Raw genomic sequence first — 12531 nt, 5'->3', positions numbered from 1 at the left:
GAAAACAGTGATTCTGAGACGTTAGCAGGCATCAGACACACTTGGAGGCTTGTTAAAACTCAATGTCCTGGGCACAGTCCCAGCTTCTGATTTAGAGAGATGGGGCCCAAGAACTTTATTTCTAACAAATTCCCAGGTGCTGCTGCTGCTTGTTCAGGGGGCGCACTTTGTTGTTGTTGTTAATGTTTTATTTATTTTTGAGAGAGGGGAGGGGCAGAGGGAGAGAGGGGGACAGAGGATCCAAAGCGGGCTCTGTGCTGAGAGCGGTGAGCCCATGTGGGGCTCGAACTCACGTACCGCGAGATCATGACCTGAGCGGAAGTCAGACGCTCAACCAACTAAGCCACCCAGGCACCCGCTTTGAGAACCGCTGGCATAAAATTAAACCAGGTAATCACATCACGTCCATGTGACTAACGTAACCGTGTTACCCTTTTTCAGTGACCTGCTGGAGAATGTGCTATCCCCAGGTGAGGGTAAACCCAGAAAGAGAAAGACTTGGGATATAGAAACGGGAGAGCCAACACGGGAGGATGGTGCGGGGTGACAGGTGACATGTCAGGTGACAGCTGTGACCCCAACAGAGCACACCCAGAGCAGAGCAGCGGCGTGACTCAGGACGCACACGTGTGGACGCTCTCTCACCCTTAGCGTGCCCGTCCCCACCATGCCCTCTCTTCAACCCAAGGACAGAACGTCAGGATAAGGCTGACCTAGATTCTTCTGTGCGCTTGTCTTGCCTTGACCATGTGCCGATGAAGTCCCTATTTTCCTTTTCGTGTCCTGCTGCTACATCGGCTGAGAATACTCATGTCACCCCCAAAATGTCTTGTGATTGGAATTTTTCCTAAAAACTGGACGGAGATAGCCCTCAGAGAGCTTTGAAGCAGAAAATAGAAGCCGCCTGCCCCAGCCATGTTTTTTACAGGAGAGGTTCAATTTCGCTTAAAGGGACATGCATCTCTAAGCAAATAAAATAATATAGAAAGATAAGAAGTCATGTGTGCTTAGCGGTAATTTCCCTTTCTATGACTTCAGCTTTTTTTTTTTTATGTGAAAGTAGCAAGTCTAGAGTTAGCTGCAAGACTTTAGAAACCGAATTCTGCCAACCCGTACCACCTAATGCACGCATGAATGTAAATAGATACTCCAAGAAGACAAGAGAAAGTTGTGTCCAATAAAGTTTGGAAAACCCTTGAATAAATTAGTGTACGACTTCTCAGAACTTTAAATGTGCTAATGTTCGTTGTTAACCTCCTAACGAGAGGCACGACATGCAATCGCCTGGTCTTACTTGACTTTGAAATACTGTTTTCACAAAACCTCTTTTGACATCTCCAGGAACACAGCGTTCCTCAGAACACAGTTTGGGAAATAACGATTTATTTTTTATTTATTATTATTTTTTTAACGTTTATTTTTGAGACAGAGAGAGAGCATGAACGGGGGAGGGTCAGAGAGAGGGAGACACGGAATCTGAAACAGGCTCCAGGCTCTGAGCTGTCAGCACAGAGCCCGACGCGGGGCTCGAACTCACAGACCGTGAGATCATGACCTGAGCCGAAGTCGGCCGCTTAACCGACCGAGCCACCCAGGCGCCCCGGGAAGTAACGATTTAAAATGAAGTGCACAAGAAGCAATGAGTATGATTTTGTCTGAAAGGGAATTAAAATGTTATCAAATATTTTACAGAAAACCGGTTTAGAATGCTTTTGATTTTTACTTACTGTTTCTTGGTGAAAAAAAAAAAAAAAAAAAATTCCGTACGTGTGCTCAAGTGTCCCAGATCTCAGGTGGGCTGGAGTTCAGTTTTGACCGTATTTGAACAGTTAGAGAAAAAGATTCGTTTGACAGCTTTTAGGTACTTGTAGTTGGTTGTTCATTTTACCATAATAGTCTCTGTAGGGGACCAAAAAAAAAAAAAAAAGGATGAAGGAATCTAAGTTACAGCTTTCTCAGACTTTCTGCTTTAAATGCCAACTTAAAATGCCACCAGCCAGTAGAACAGGGTGTAATACTTTACTTTTCTGCTCTCTCTGGCAAGTGTGGTGTGAAAGTACATCGGGCACGGTTCACAGTCAAGGTTGACTATTGATACTTCCATGTTCGTTTCATTTCCATGGCATTGTTGGTATATAATACGTCTTTAGATTTTCTCTGCTTCCTGCTTCGGGTTTATCTAGGCTTATGATGACTATTTAGCATATGAAACTGTCAGTAGTATATTTATGTTGAGACCTTGCAGATGGGGATTTCACATTGAAAAATTATTTTAGCCAGTACTCTCGTTTGTATGTTGCATAATCTCTCTCTCCCTTGTAGTTTCAACCACCTCTGAAGGAACGTCCTCCTTTTCTACTTTATCCATGCCGTCTCCCGACTCAGCCTCTCCGGAGACGTCTGTTCATCTCCTACCCCGCATTTTGGCGGGACCTTCCTTCTGGTCCCAGCAACGGTCTTCTTCCGCCTCCTTTAAAGATGAAGATGAGACGGCCGGGGCTCACCACCCCTTTGCTCCTAGGGACCGAGCGTCTTCTGATGAAGAGGAGAACGACAACCTCCATCTGCTGGAGAGTCTTCCGGATGACTCTGAGTGTGCTAAAGAGCAGACAAGTCCTGCTTCTGCCAGTAACTGGGCAGAGTCTTCCACCCCCAGGGCAGACCACGTCACCTCTGTGTCCTGTCTGAGTTTGCAGACACCTGCCGGCCTGCCGGGGGAGCCTGAAACAAACGATTCCATTAAAACTCTCCTAGGGGAGGTGAAAAATGCCATAGTGAAACTACACGAAGACCTGAGCACGGTGATAAGAGAACTTAACGTCATCAATAGCCATCTGGTGAGCATGAGTGGGAATAGTCTGCAGCTAAAGTCTTCCCAGCTTCCCCAGTCTTCCGAGGGGACCTCGGATCACATGTAACAAGCCCGAGAGCCCCTGTCGGTAGAACTCATGTGGTTCCACCTCCCGAAGACCTAAGTTAGCCTTTTGTAGATTCTCATCCTTCTGGCAAAAATGGGGTGGTGGTTGGATTTTTCCTTGTCAGGCTTATTAACAAATATCTTTCAAACCACTAAACTCATTTGGGTGGTTTCTTTTTTAAAGAGGAAAAAGCATCACCTTTGATAATATTTTCAGATTCAGCTACAAACTATTTTTCATCTGACACTGAAGAGAATTTCTTTCTTCCACACCCTGGACTTTACCTCAAAATATATTAGGCGTTAGTGGAAGCTGTGGCAAGACCTCAGACTGCAAATGGCTCTTCCAGAGCTTTTGGCTGAGCAGGTGGTAAGAAGGCCTTCAGAGCCTGGGGTTGCTGTTCCGTCTGCTCTCGTGCCAGGTTTCAGATTCTGCAAACAAAGGACCAGCAATCTTTCCCTTCCTGTGGCTGCCACCATTGGTTGCGGGGTTAAGCTGAGACAGGTGGGACATGGGACAGGTGTTTTCATTGCTAATGTTTATGGCAAAGTGAATTCAAATGCATCCTTTGGTTGTATTTGGAAAATAAATTTGATATTTTTCATCTTCTATGTATCCTTTTAATTTATTAAGACAGCCTTTCAAGTAGGATTTTTATTTTTTATTTATTTTTAAACTTAAAAAATTTTTTTTTAACGTTTATTTGTTTTTAGAGAGACAGAGTGTAGCGGGGGAGGGGCAGAGAGAGAAGGAGACACAGAATCCGAAGCAGGCTCCAGGCTCTGAGCTGTCAGCACAGAGCCCGACACGGGGCTTGTACCCACAAGCCACGAGATCATGACCTGAGCCAAAGTTGGTCACTCAACCGACTGAGCCACCCAGGCGCCCCCTAGAATTTTTACTTCTGGGAAAATGATCTAGTTTGGAGATCACAGACCAGTGCTTCTCCACCCTACTGCACAGTGGAACCACGAGAGACGCTTTCATTTTGTTTTATACTTATTTGAGAAGACAGCGTGAGGGCTCTGTGTACCCATTGCTCAGTTCCAACAATTACCAACGAAGTGCTAAAATAAATTCCTGACTATTTTGAAGAAATATGGGACATCTAAAATATATTCTAATGCCAAACCCAAGCCGATTTTCATCACGCTAACTGGGGTAAGAACTAGAGGGAAATGCTAGTGGGAGTGTTAGTGCAAAGACTGTAATGTGGGAGGGTGTTTGGCATATTTGAGGAGGGGCAAGGAAGCCAGTGCGGCTAGCGTGAAGTGAGGGAAGGGGACAACGGTAGGAGATCTGAGATCCTGGAGGAAAGAACAAGGAGCAGTGCCAGATGATACAGGTTCTAGAAGACCGTCGTTAGCGATCTTGGCTTTTACTCAATAAAAATTGTGACAAGGTTTTAGGGTGAAAAATGATCTTGGGCTTCTAAAATGATCACACTGGTTCTGGGGAGAGAGGGATGCAGGGACACGGGATGAGGAAGGTAGGCCGATTGGAAGGCCATTGCAGTTATCCAGATAAGAGCGGGTGGTGGATCAAAGGAGGGTATATGAGAAGTGATTAGGGATTGGTTGATGGGTTGGATAAAATATGTAAGAGAAAAAGCGTCACAGCTGAACCCAAAGTACTAGACTGAGCAATTAAAATTGCTCATCAACTGGGGCACCTGGGTGGCTCAGTCGGTTGAGCGTCCGACTTCGGCTCAGGTCACGATCTCATGGTCCGTGAGTTCAAGCCCCGCATCGGGCTCTGGGCTGATGGCTCAGAGCCTGGAGCCTGCTTCCGATTCTGTGTCTCCCTCTCTCTCTGCCCCTCCCCCGTTCATGCTCTGTCTCTCTCTGTCCCAAAAAATAAATAAACGTTAAAAAAATTAAAAAAAAAAAAATAATAAATAAAATTGCTCATCAACTGAAACGAGGAGGGTGGCAGACGGAGAAAAGTTTTGAGGCATTCAGTTTGAGATAGGTTACATCTCAGATGTCCATTAGATAACCCAAGTGGAGATACCAAATAAGCAATTGGATATAAGAGTTGAGTCTGAGAGAGAGATCTAGATTGGAATGGAGGCGGGGGGGGGGGGGGTGGTGGTTAGTAATTGATGGTTATTTAAAGCTATGAGACTGGATGAAATTGCCGAAGGAGCGAGTATAATAGTGGAGAGAAGTTGAAGGCCTGAGCCCTGGGGCAGGCCTAAGAAGATCAGGAAGAAGTTAAGGAATCAATGAATAAGGCTGAGACGGAGCCACCACTGAGGTAGAACAAAACCACACAGCGTGTAGTGGTTGGAAGCCCAGAGTGTGTTTCTCTTCACGACCCTTACCTCTTCCATATGCATATGCACCTTGCCGAGTTCTTTCCAAACCCTATTAGATTTTTTTAAAGTTTTTGTTTAAATTTCAGTTCATTAACATACGGTGTAATACTAGTTCCAAGTGTACAATATAGTGATTGAAAGCCCTATTAGATTTTGATGAAAGTTGCATTAAATCTACTCATGAATTTGGGGGATTTTTACAAATTTAATCTTCTAATCTAGGAGCATCGTACATCTGTCTTCTTTCATAAATTTTATGTTTAGCTTTCCAATCCATGAGCATGGTATTTCTCTATGTTCTATGTCTTCTCTTAATGCTTCACAGTAAACTCATAATCTCCCTCACAGAGGGCTTCTATTTCTTTTTTAAAGACTTAATCCTTTCATACTTGATATTTTTGGTATTGTAAGTGCTACCTTTTTGCGAGTTTAAAAAAATTTTTTTAACGTTTATTTTTGATAGAGAGTTGGGGAGGGGGAGAGAGAGGTAGATAGAGAATCAGAAGCAGGCTCCACGCTGTCAGCTCAAAGCCCGATGTGGGGCTCAAACTCACGAACCACGAGATCATGACCTGAGCCGAAATCAAGAGTCGGATGCTTAACCAACTGAGCCACCCAGGCACCCCCCCCCCCACCTTTTTTTGAAAATTTTTTAATGTCTATTTATTTTTGAGAGAGAGAGCAAGAGTTGGGGGGTGGGGGTTGCCAGCTTTTAAATTTTGGAACATAACACTTGATAGAAATCTAAATCTCGGTCTAGATTTCACTAATAGTTAACAAGTTGCCATGTTTGCTTTATCTCCCTGTCTTGCTAAACATGTTTATATTTATATATGCATTATGTAGATAGGTAAATGGACACACACACATTTTGCTGAACCATTTGAAAGAAATGTTCGGATATCATGACACTTCACCACAGGATACTGCAACATACTACATGAATCAGGGTAATTTTTTTCCAACCTACCTTCCAGTTAACGAGGCCTCTCTTCAGCTATGTCTAATCTGTTGTTAACTCCTCCCATTACATTTTAAATTCAGTTATTCCTTTTTCATTTCTAGAATTCTACTTGGTTCTTTTAAAATGTTTTAAAAGATTCTTCAAAAAAACTTTTCACACATCCATGTTTCTTGCAGATCTTTTCAAGTAAGAATATTAAGCAAACTAGTATAGAATTCTTACTAGCAAGTATAGTAAGTAAACTAGAGAGTATTCTGACCAGCAAACTATTAAGAATATATGCATTTAAGGCCATAAATTTCCCTTTACTGCAACCTACCAATTTTTAAACATTTGAAATACAATTCACATACCATAAAATTTACTCTTTTAAATATGGTTCGGTGGTTTTACTTTATTAACAGGGTTGTACAACCATCACTACTATCTAATTCTAGAACCGTTTCATCACCACAAAAAGGTACTCCATACTCATTAGCCGCTCCTCCCCAGTTTCTTCTCCTTCAAGCTCCTGGTAACCCCCAATCTACTTTCCATTTCCATTAATTTGCCTCTTAATGGGTATTTCATATAAGTGGAATCCTATGTGGCTTTTTGTGTCTGGCTTCTTTCACTTAGCATGATGTTTTTGGGCTTCAACCGTTGTAGCATGTGTGAGTACTTCATTCCTTTTTATGTCTGAATAATATTGCATTGTAAGGATATACCACATTTTGGTTACCGGTTCATCAGTTGATGGCCATTTCAGTTGTTGGCACTTTTTTGGCTACTGTGAATAATGCTGCTACGAATATTTGTGTGAACATATGTTTTCAGTTCTCTTGGATGTATATACCCGGGAGTAGAATTGCTGGGTCATACGGTTACTCTTACATATAACTTTTTAAGGAATTGCCAAGCTATTTTCTGAAGCAGTCTCACCACATTACCACAAGTATGGGTATGTAGTATGTTCGTTGTCCTTTGGCTCAAAAAATATTCTAATTCCTGTCATGAAGAAGCGTAGAAGTGTATTTCTTAACTTTCCATCATTTGTACTCTAATAATTTTAACATCTAAAGTTTTGAGGGGTCTGTTTTTGTTATCTATTGCCCTGCTGATTTGTGCTCATGGTGTATGTTTCCTTGTGTACCTGATCATCTTCGATTATATGTTGGTCATTTATTTGTATGATTAATACAAGAATTTGTTTTTACTACTGCCAAGTGCCTGGTGCTGTTGCACCACCATACGGGTTAGGTAAATGAAGGTTGTGGCTTGAAGTTTTCTAGAATCCCCAGGTTAATCCTAGGCTTCAATTTCTCATAAATGATGGTTCATTTCTAATTCATTCTCATTGCATAGCCATTGGGTTCCACTTTGTTGTAAGGAGTGGTGTCGTGTTAGACTTCCCACCTGTGTGAGGTGATTTCTGTTCCTATCACCATCAAAATGAAAGCTGGAATCGATTCAGTTCCACAAATGCCCTTAGAGAAAAGTGGCTTCTATGATCATTTACCTATCAGGTCTCTGTTGCTTTTTTTTTTTTTTTTTTTTGAGCACCTATTACTCGTAAGACTATTCCAGGCCCTGGAGATTCATTAGTGAGCAAAACCAAATATTCCTGTCCTCACAGACCCTGAGCCCTAGAGTTATGGGGAAATTTGATAGGCTAATCAAATTGTTGTTGTTGTGGTTTTTATTGTAAAAATCGAATGGTTTGGGGAAAGGAAACATACAGTTTGGCCTGGTGGAGGGTTCAGGGAAAGCTTATCTAAGGAAGTCCCTTGAGCTGACATACAAAATCTAAGATTATCAAAGTAAATGCTGCTAGTGACATGTGGGGCAAGTCAAGTTCTTTATGAAATAACACAGAACATAAAATAAGGATGAAATCTTAAGACGTCTTCTGTTGGGTTTCTTCATATATCTGGGAGACCCACAAATGGATTCTTAAGGGATAGTAGGGTACAGTATCTCCTTTTTTTTTTACTCGCTCTGAAATTTCTGAGTTGTACATTGCTAAGAATTGAGAAGAAACAAACCTCCAGAGAGATATAGCACTCCTCTCTCCTTCCCTCCATTACCAAGAGGTGCTACGTCAGATACCTTGAAATGTACTCAGAGATACACCCCACAAATAACTAAGGCAACAAAAGCTATCCCTTTGAGTAACTGCCTTACATGCACAAAGTAACTCCAGGTTTTAACTAGGTTTTACATAGCTCATATATTTTAATTCAACCATTTTTTTAAATCAGTATAATTAACAAGCACTTATGTGAGTTTCTATTTAGCCAACTCCATTAAGTGACTAGAACAAACCTGGCCTAAATTAGGAACGGGTATATTCTGATTGACTTTGTAATTATCTCAGATTAAAAATACTTCATTAAATGCTATTAAGTATTTTATTTGAAACTTGAGGCTCTTATTATAAGGCAGTTACAAAAATATTTTACAGTTTGCCTATTGTCAAATTACTTATGTATTCATCCTTGACATATTTAATAAGCACTCGTTACGAGTAGGCAATTTGCTAGACACTGGGGACACCATGGCGAACAAGATGGGTGCGGGTCCTGGCTTCGGCGTCGCAGCTTCGTGGAGGTACAGGGAGAGACGTGGGCGGAGTGTGATGTGTAAGTCTTCTGAGTTTAGGAAGCAGGGGATAGTGTGGGAGCGCCTGGTAAAGTGGGAGAGCCAGCTCTGATTTGGGGACGTCAGGGAATGCTTCCTGGAGAACACGAAGTCCAAAGTGAGTCCGGAAGGTTGAGCAAGGGTTGCTCAAGCAGAGGGCGTTAGGGTAGAGAATTTTCTAGGCAGAGACAACAGCATGTACAAAAGGCGGGAGCAGGAATGAACTAGGTGAGCTTGAGGATGGGACAAAGCTGGCAGGTCGGAGGTGAGGGCCGTGGTTTTGCTTCATGCAGAGACACAGTAGGTGACGGTTAGGTAGTGTTAACTGACTAAATACCGGAAAGGGACTGAATGACAAGTAAATGGATCTTGTTGGAAATGAAGTGTCATGGAAATTTGGGGGCGAAAGGGCTTCCAAAATCCATCCACTAACTTGATAAAAACAGACTTCGTAGGGGATTTTTGGAGACTCCGGTGACTCATCTGCCCCACAAATGGGATGGTTGTGACAGTGGTTTGCTCTGGATGTGCGAGGAATGTCTTCTTCTTGCGCCTTCGTTCTGAAGAGCAGGTGAATCCTGAGAGCAGCCTGATGAGTCAGTTACATGCTCGAATACTGGGGACGCTTTTCCGAGGTCTCACTGTATTTTTAATGGAATGGATTCTGAGATGTGATAAAAGGATTTAGATATGTGGGATCGAGAGATTTTTATTTCTTGCGGAACACGAAGTAATTTGAGGAGGCCAAGCGTCTTATCGTTATGCCAGAGGATATGTGCCACCTTTTATCAGCAGGCAGGCTTAGAAAAGAGTAAATTGGCTGGGAAGAAACTAGGTTTTCAAGATGATTTTGTTTGGTAGTTTCAAATTCTGTTTTCTCACTGATGGTGCAGAAAGTCCTCAAAAGATATGGTAATTACTGCAGAATTATGGCTTCAGGCGTCCACAGCCATTCAAACAGCAAAATTCCATTATAAAATACCAAGATCTGTGTGTGCGGTTGCACCGCGGTTGAAAATTGTCCCCTGTACTGTGACTGCATCACTCTTACAACACAGAGCACCCATAGCAAAATGCAGAAAGCAGACATTCTAGGACCTGCCGTGGTGAAAAGCAGGGCATGAGAGAGAGCAACCATCGAGGATGCGTTCCAGAACTCTAGTTTAATATTGTTATTATTAATAGCGGAATAATAACAACAACGCTGACAATGGTTGACGTTTATTGGACGTTGGCAAGGTTCTAAGCACTTTTTAATTCAGCAACCCTATCAGGAAGGTTCTAGTATTGTCACGTCGCATATGAGAACACAGAGGCTAAGGAAAGCTAAGGAACTTGCCTGGGGTCACATAGGTAGTCGTAAGGGCCAAAGCCACACTTCGAGCCCTGGTCCGTCTCGGGGTACAGGTTGGTGTAAGCACGCGACCGCACTGCCTCGCAAGTCAAGGTGAGGGTGGCCAGGTGGGTGGCGCTGCCTCGGTTGGGACAGGAGAGTGTGGGAGGATGGCAGCCCCAACCCGTTTGTCCCCAGCTTTGGGGGGAGCGGAGCTCCTGACTCCCGCCCTTGCCTTCCCCATTCGCAGCCTGCTCTCCAGCTGGTCACCCCCTACTCCTAGGGCCACTTGGCCGAAGCTGCCACCCCAGACCCCGCCCCCCGGAGCTTCTCTTGCTGATCTGCCTGTTTCTGAAGAGCCCTCTGCCTCCACCCACGCTCCCCGGCCTGTCCTCGCCTTCTTTCACGTCTGGAGGCTGCAGCGGAGCTAGAACGTGTTAAGACCCACTTTGGAGATGAAGAGACTGTCCCAATTTCTCTTCTCCTTACCTAATGAGACCTGGGAAATGTCACGTAGCCACACACCCTGGTTTAAGCGGGGACCGGTCCCTGGTTCACCCTAGCCGTGGAGAACTTCCAAGTGCTACCATGGGTCTCTGCCTCCAGAGTACATAACACGCACTTGAAAACCACGCAGAGCACCCCAGAAACAGCCAATAAGAACTCTAGAAAAAAATCTGGTTTGTATTTAGTTACATATAACAGTAATGTGTTCATACTCTTTTTTTTTTTTTAAGTGGTGGGGGGCACTTGGCGTAGTTTCATTATCCCTGGCCCCGAAGATGGGGTATTTGCTTTCCTCCCACACCCCGGGGTAAGGGTCCCAGGGCGCAGCCACCACCAACCCCAGAGGAGCTGGTTTTAATTAACCCTGAACCGGTTCTGTTCCACCTGGACCCCTCCCCTCCCCCATTTCTCCAAAAATCAACAACAACAACAACAACAGAAAACAGAGTTCTGAACTCGAAACAGTAACCCACCAGATTAAGCCAAACGCGAGAATAAATACACAGCTTGAAAAGCACAAATTCCAAAGATTAAGAGAACCAGCAAAGGGAAGGAAAACGGCGTCGGTGAACCTGACCCGCAGAGACCGGCCGAGCGATTCGGAAAGAAAGTAGCCCAGCGGCCAGACCATTTCACGAGGGCAGAAGGGCGAGTCAATGACAGACCCGCGTCAGCTGGCACTTTGAAAGCCTTTGGAGACGGGAGGGATGGGACTGATCTGAGGCCCAAGAGGCGGGCGTAGGGGTGGGAGGTCTGCAAGGAAGGCAGGGAGGCCTGGCTGCCCGCGTCGGTGGAGCACAGCAGGACCGCAGGCAGATACCCACGCATTGTCTGTGGTGGGAGCCGTGAAAGAGGCCAAGGCTTTGAAAGAGGGGCTCTCAGGAGACCTGAAGCCAAAACGTCCTACGTTCATGAGGCAAGGAGCCTGACAGAAGATGCACGAGCCTCGCCCGCCCCCCTCACGATCCTAGTGTGTGCCCCAAAGAATCAGGAGCCTGCGATTCCATGAGACCCCGCGGGCAGGACGGGCTTTCCAGCCCTCTCCACAAAAGCTGCGGAGGGGACAGGGCCGGAGGTGACCCTCCCTGAGCTCTGCTCCCTTCCTGAGCGGCCGGCCCAGATCCCCACCAGCTTACTTGTTTGCTAAGAAGCACCTGCTGAGCAAGGCCCTGCCAACTTCTAAATTGTCCCTGCTCTTTTGAAGGGGAGGGCAGCCCTGATGGCCCTAACCAGCACAGCCCCCTTCGGGGACAGTATTGGCAGGCGGCTTAGGAAACCAAAGATCCAAAGGCTCTCTCGCCTGCCATGTGGACAGGGGTTTGCGGGCAAGTCCTCACCCTGAGGCCTATAGATCTCCTCTTTTAAAGTATTTTAGGAAGCTACAGGAGGAGGGACACAACACACGAGTTTGCTGTGCTTACGGGTTATTTACCTCAGGGGGTTTCTACTGCTCAGTCTGTTCAAATCCCCTTGGCCTCGCGTTTCCTAACATTTGTGGAGCACTTTGCAGTTGGCAAGCACTTGAACATCTCTCTTTAGTCTCACGGCGCTCGAGAGAGCTAGGCAGATGAGAAATGCGGGCCTCAGAGAGGCTGAGTCACCCACTCAAGGTCACACAGCTCTGAGCAGCGGGGCTGGGACACCTCCCCCAGGTTTCTGATGCCAGAGGTATCCTCTCCCGCCAGCTACGCCGCCCTCAGCCTCTTTCCTAAAACACGGAGAAGGTTCACGATTCTAATCAGCTGTCAAAAACTCAGTATGGAGTCTCTGGCCTTAAAATTGTCTTCTATAGTCTTAATCTTGTAGATTAGCTCCGTTTAAGCCATTAACATATTTCATCATCTCTAATGTATGGAAATTGGTGTTTTCA

At 44.8% G+C, this 12531-nt stretch overlaps 1 protein-coding gene across 5 annotated transcripts in view; it reads left to right on the top strand.

Moving 5' to 3' along the window:
• Positions 1-3529, top strand: part of ENTHD1 (ENTH domain containing 1) — a 106237-nt gene extending 102708 nt beyond the window's left edge. For 4 of the 5 annotated variants that reach the window (XM_045465901.1, XM_045465903.1, XM_045465899.1 and 1 more), the window contains 2 exons: positions 2323-2837; positions 3135-3529. In XM_045465901.1, coding sequence (XP_045321857.1) covers positions 2323-2837; positions 3135-3224 — 605 coding nt within the window. In that variant the 3' untranslated portion in view covers positions 3225-3529. Of the gene's footprint in view, positions 1-2322 lie in introns of all 5 variants that reach the window. The other variant, XM_045465902.1, reaches the window with a different exon arrangement.
• The last annotated feature ends 9002 nt before the right edge of the window (positions 3530-12531 follow it).

This window comes from Leopardus geoffroyi, chromosome B4 (genome assembly GCF_018350155.1).
Source record: "Leopardus geoffroyi isolate Oge1 chromosome B4, O.geoffroyi_Oge1_pat1.0, whole genome shotgun sequence".
NCBI lineage: Eukaryota > Metazoa > Chordata > Mammalia > Carnivora > Felidae > Leopardus > Leopardus geoffroyi.
Note: the sequence above shows the minus strand (reverse complement) of the source record. Positions and strands in the feature narration are given on the sequence as shown.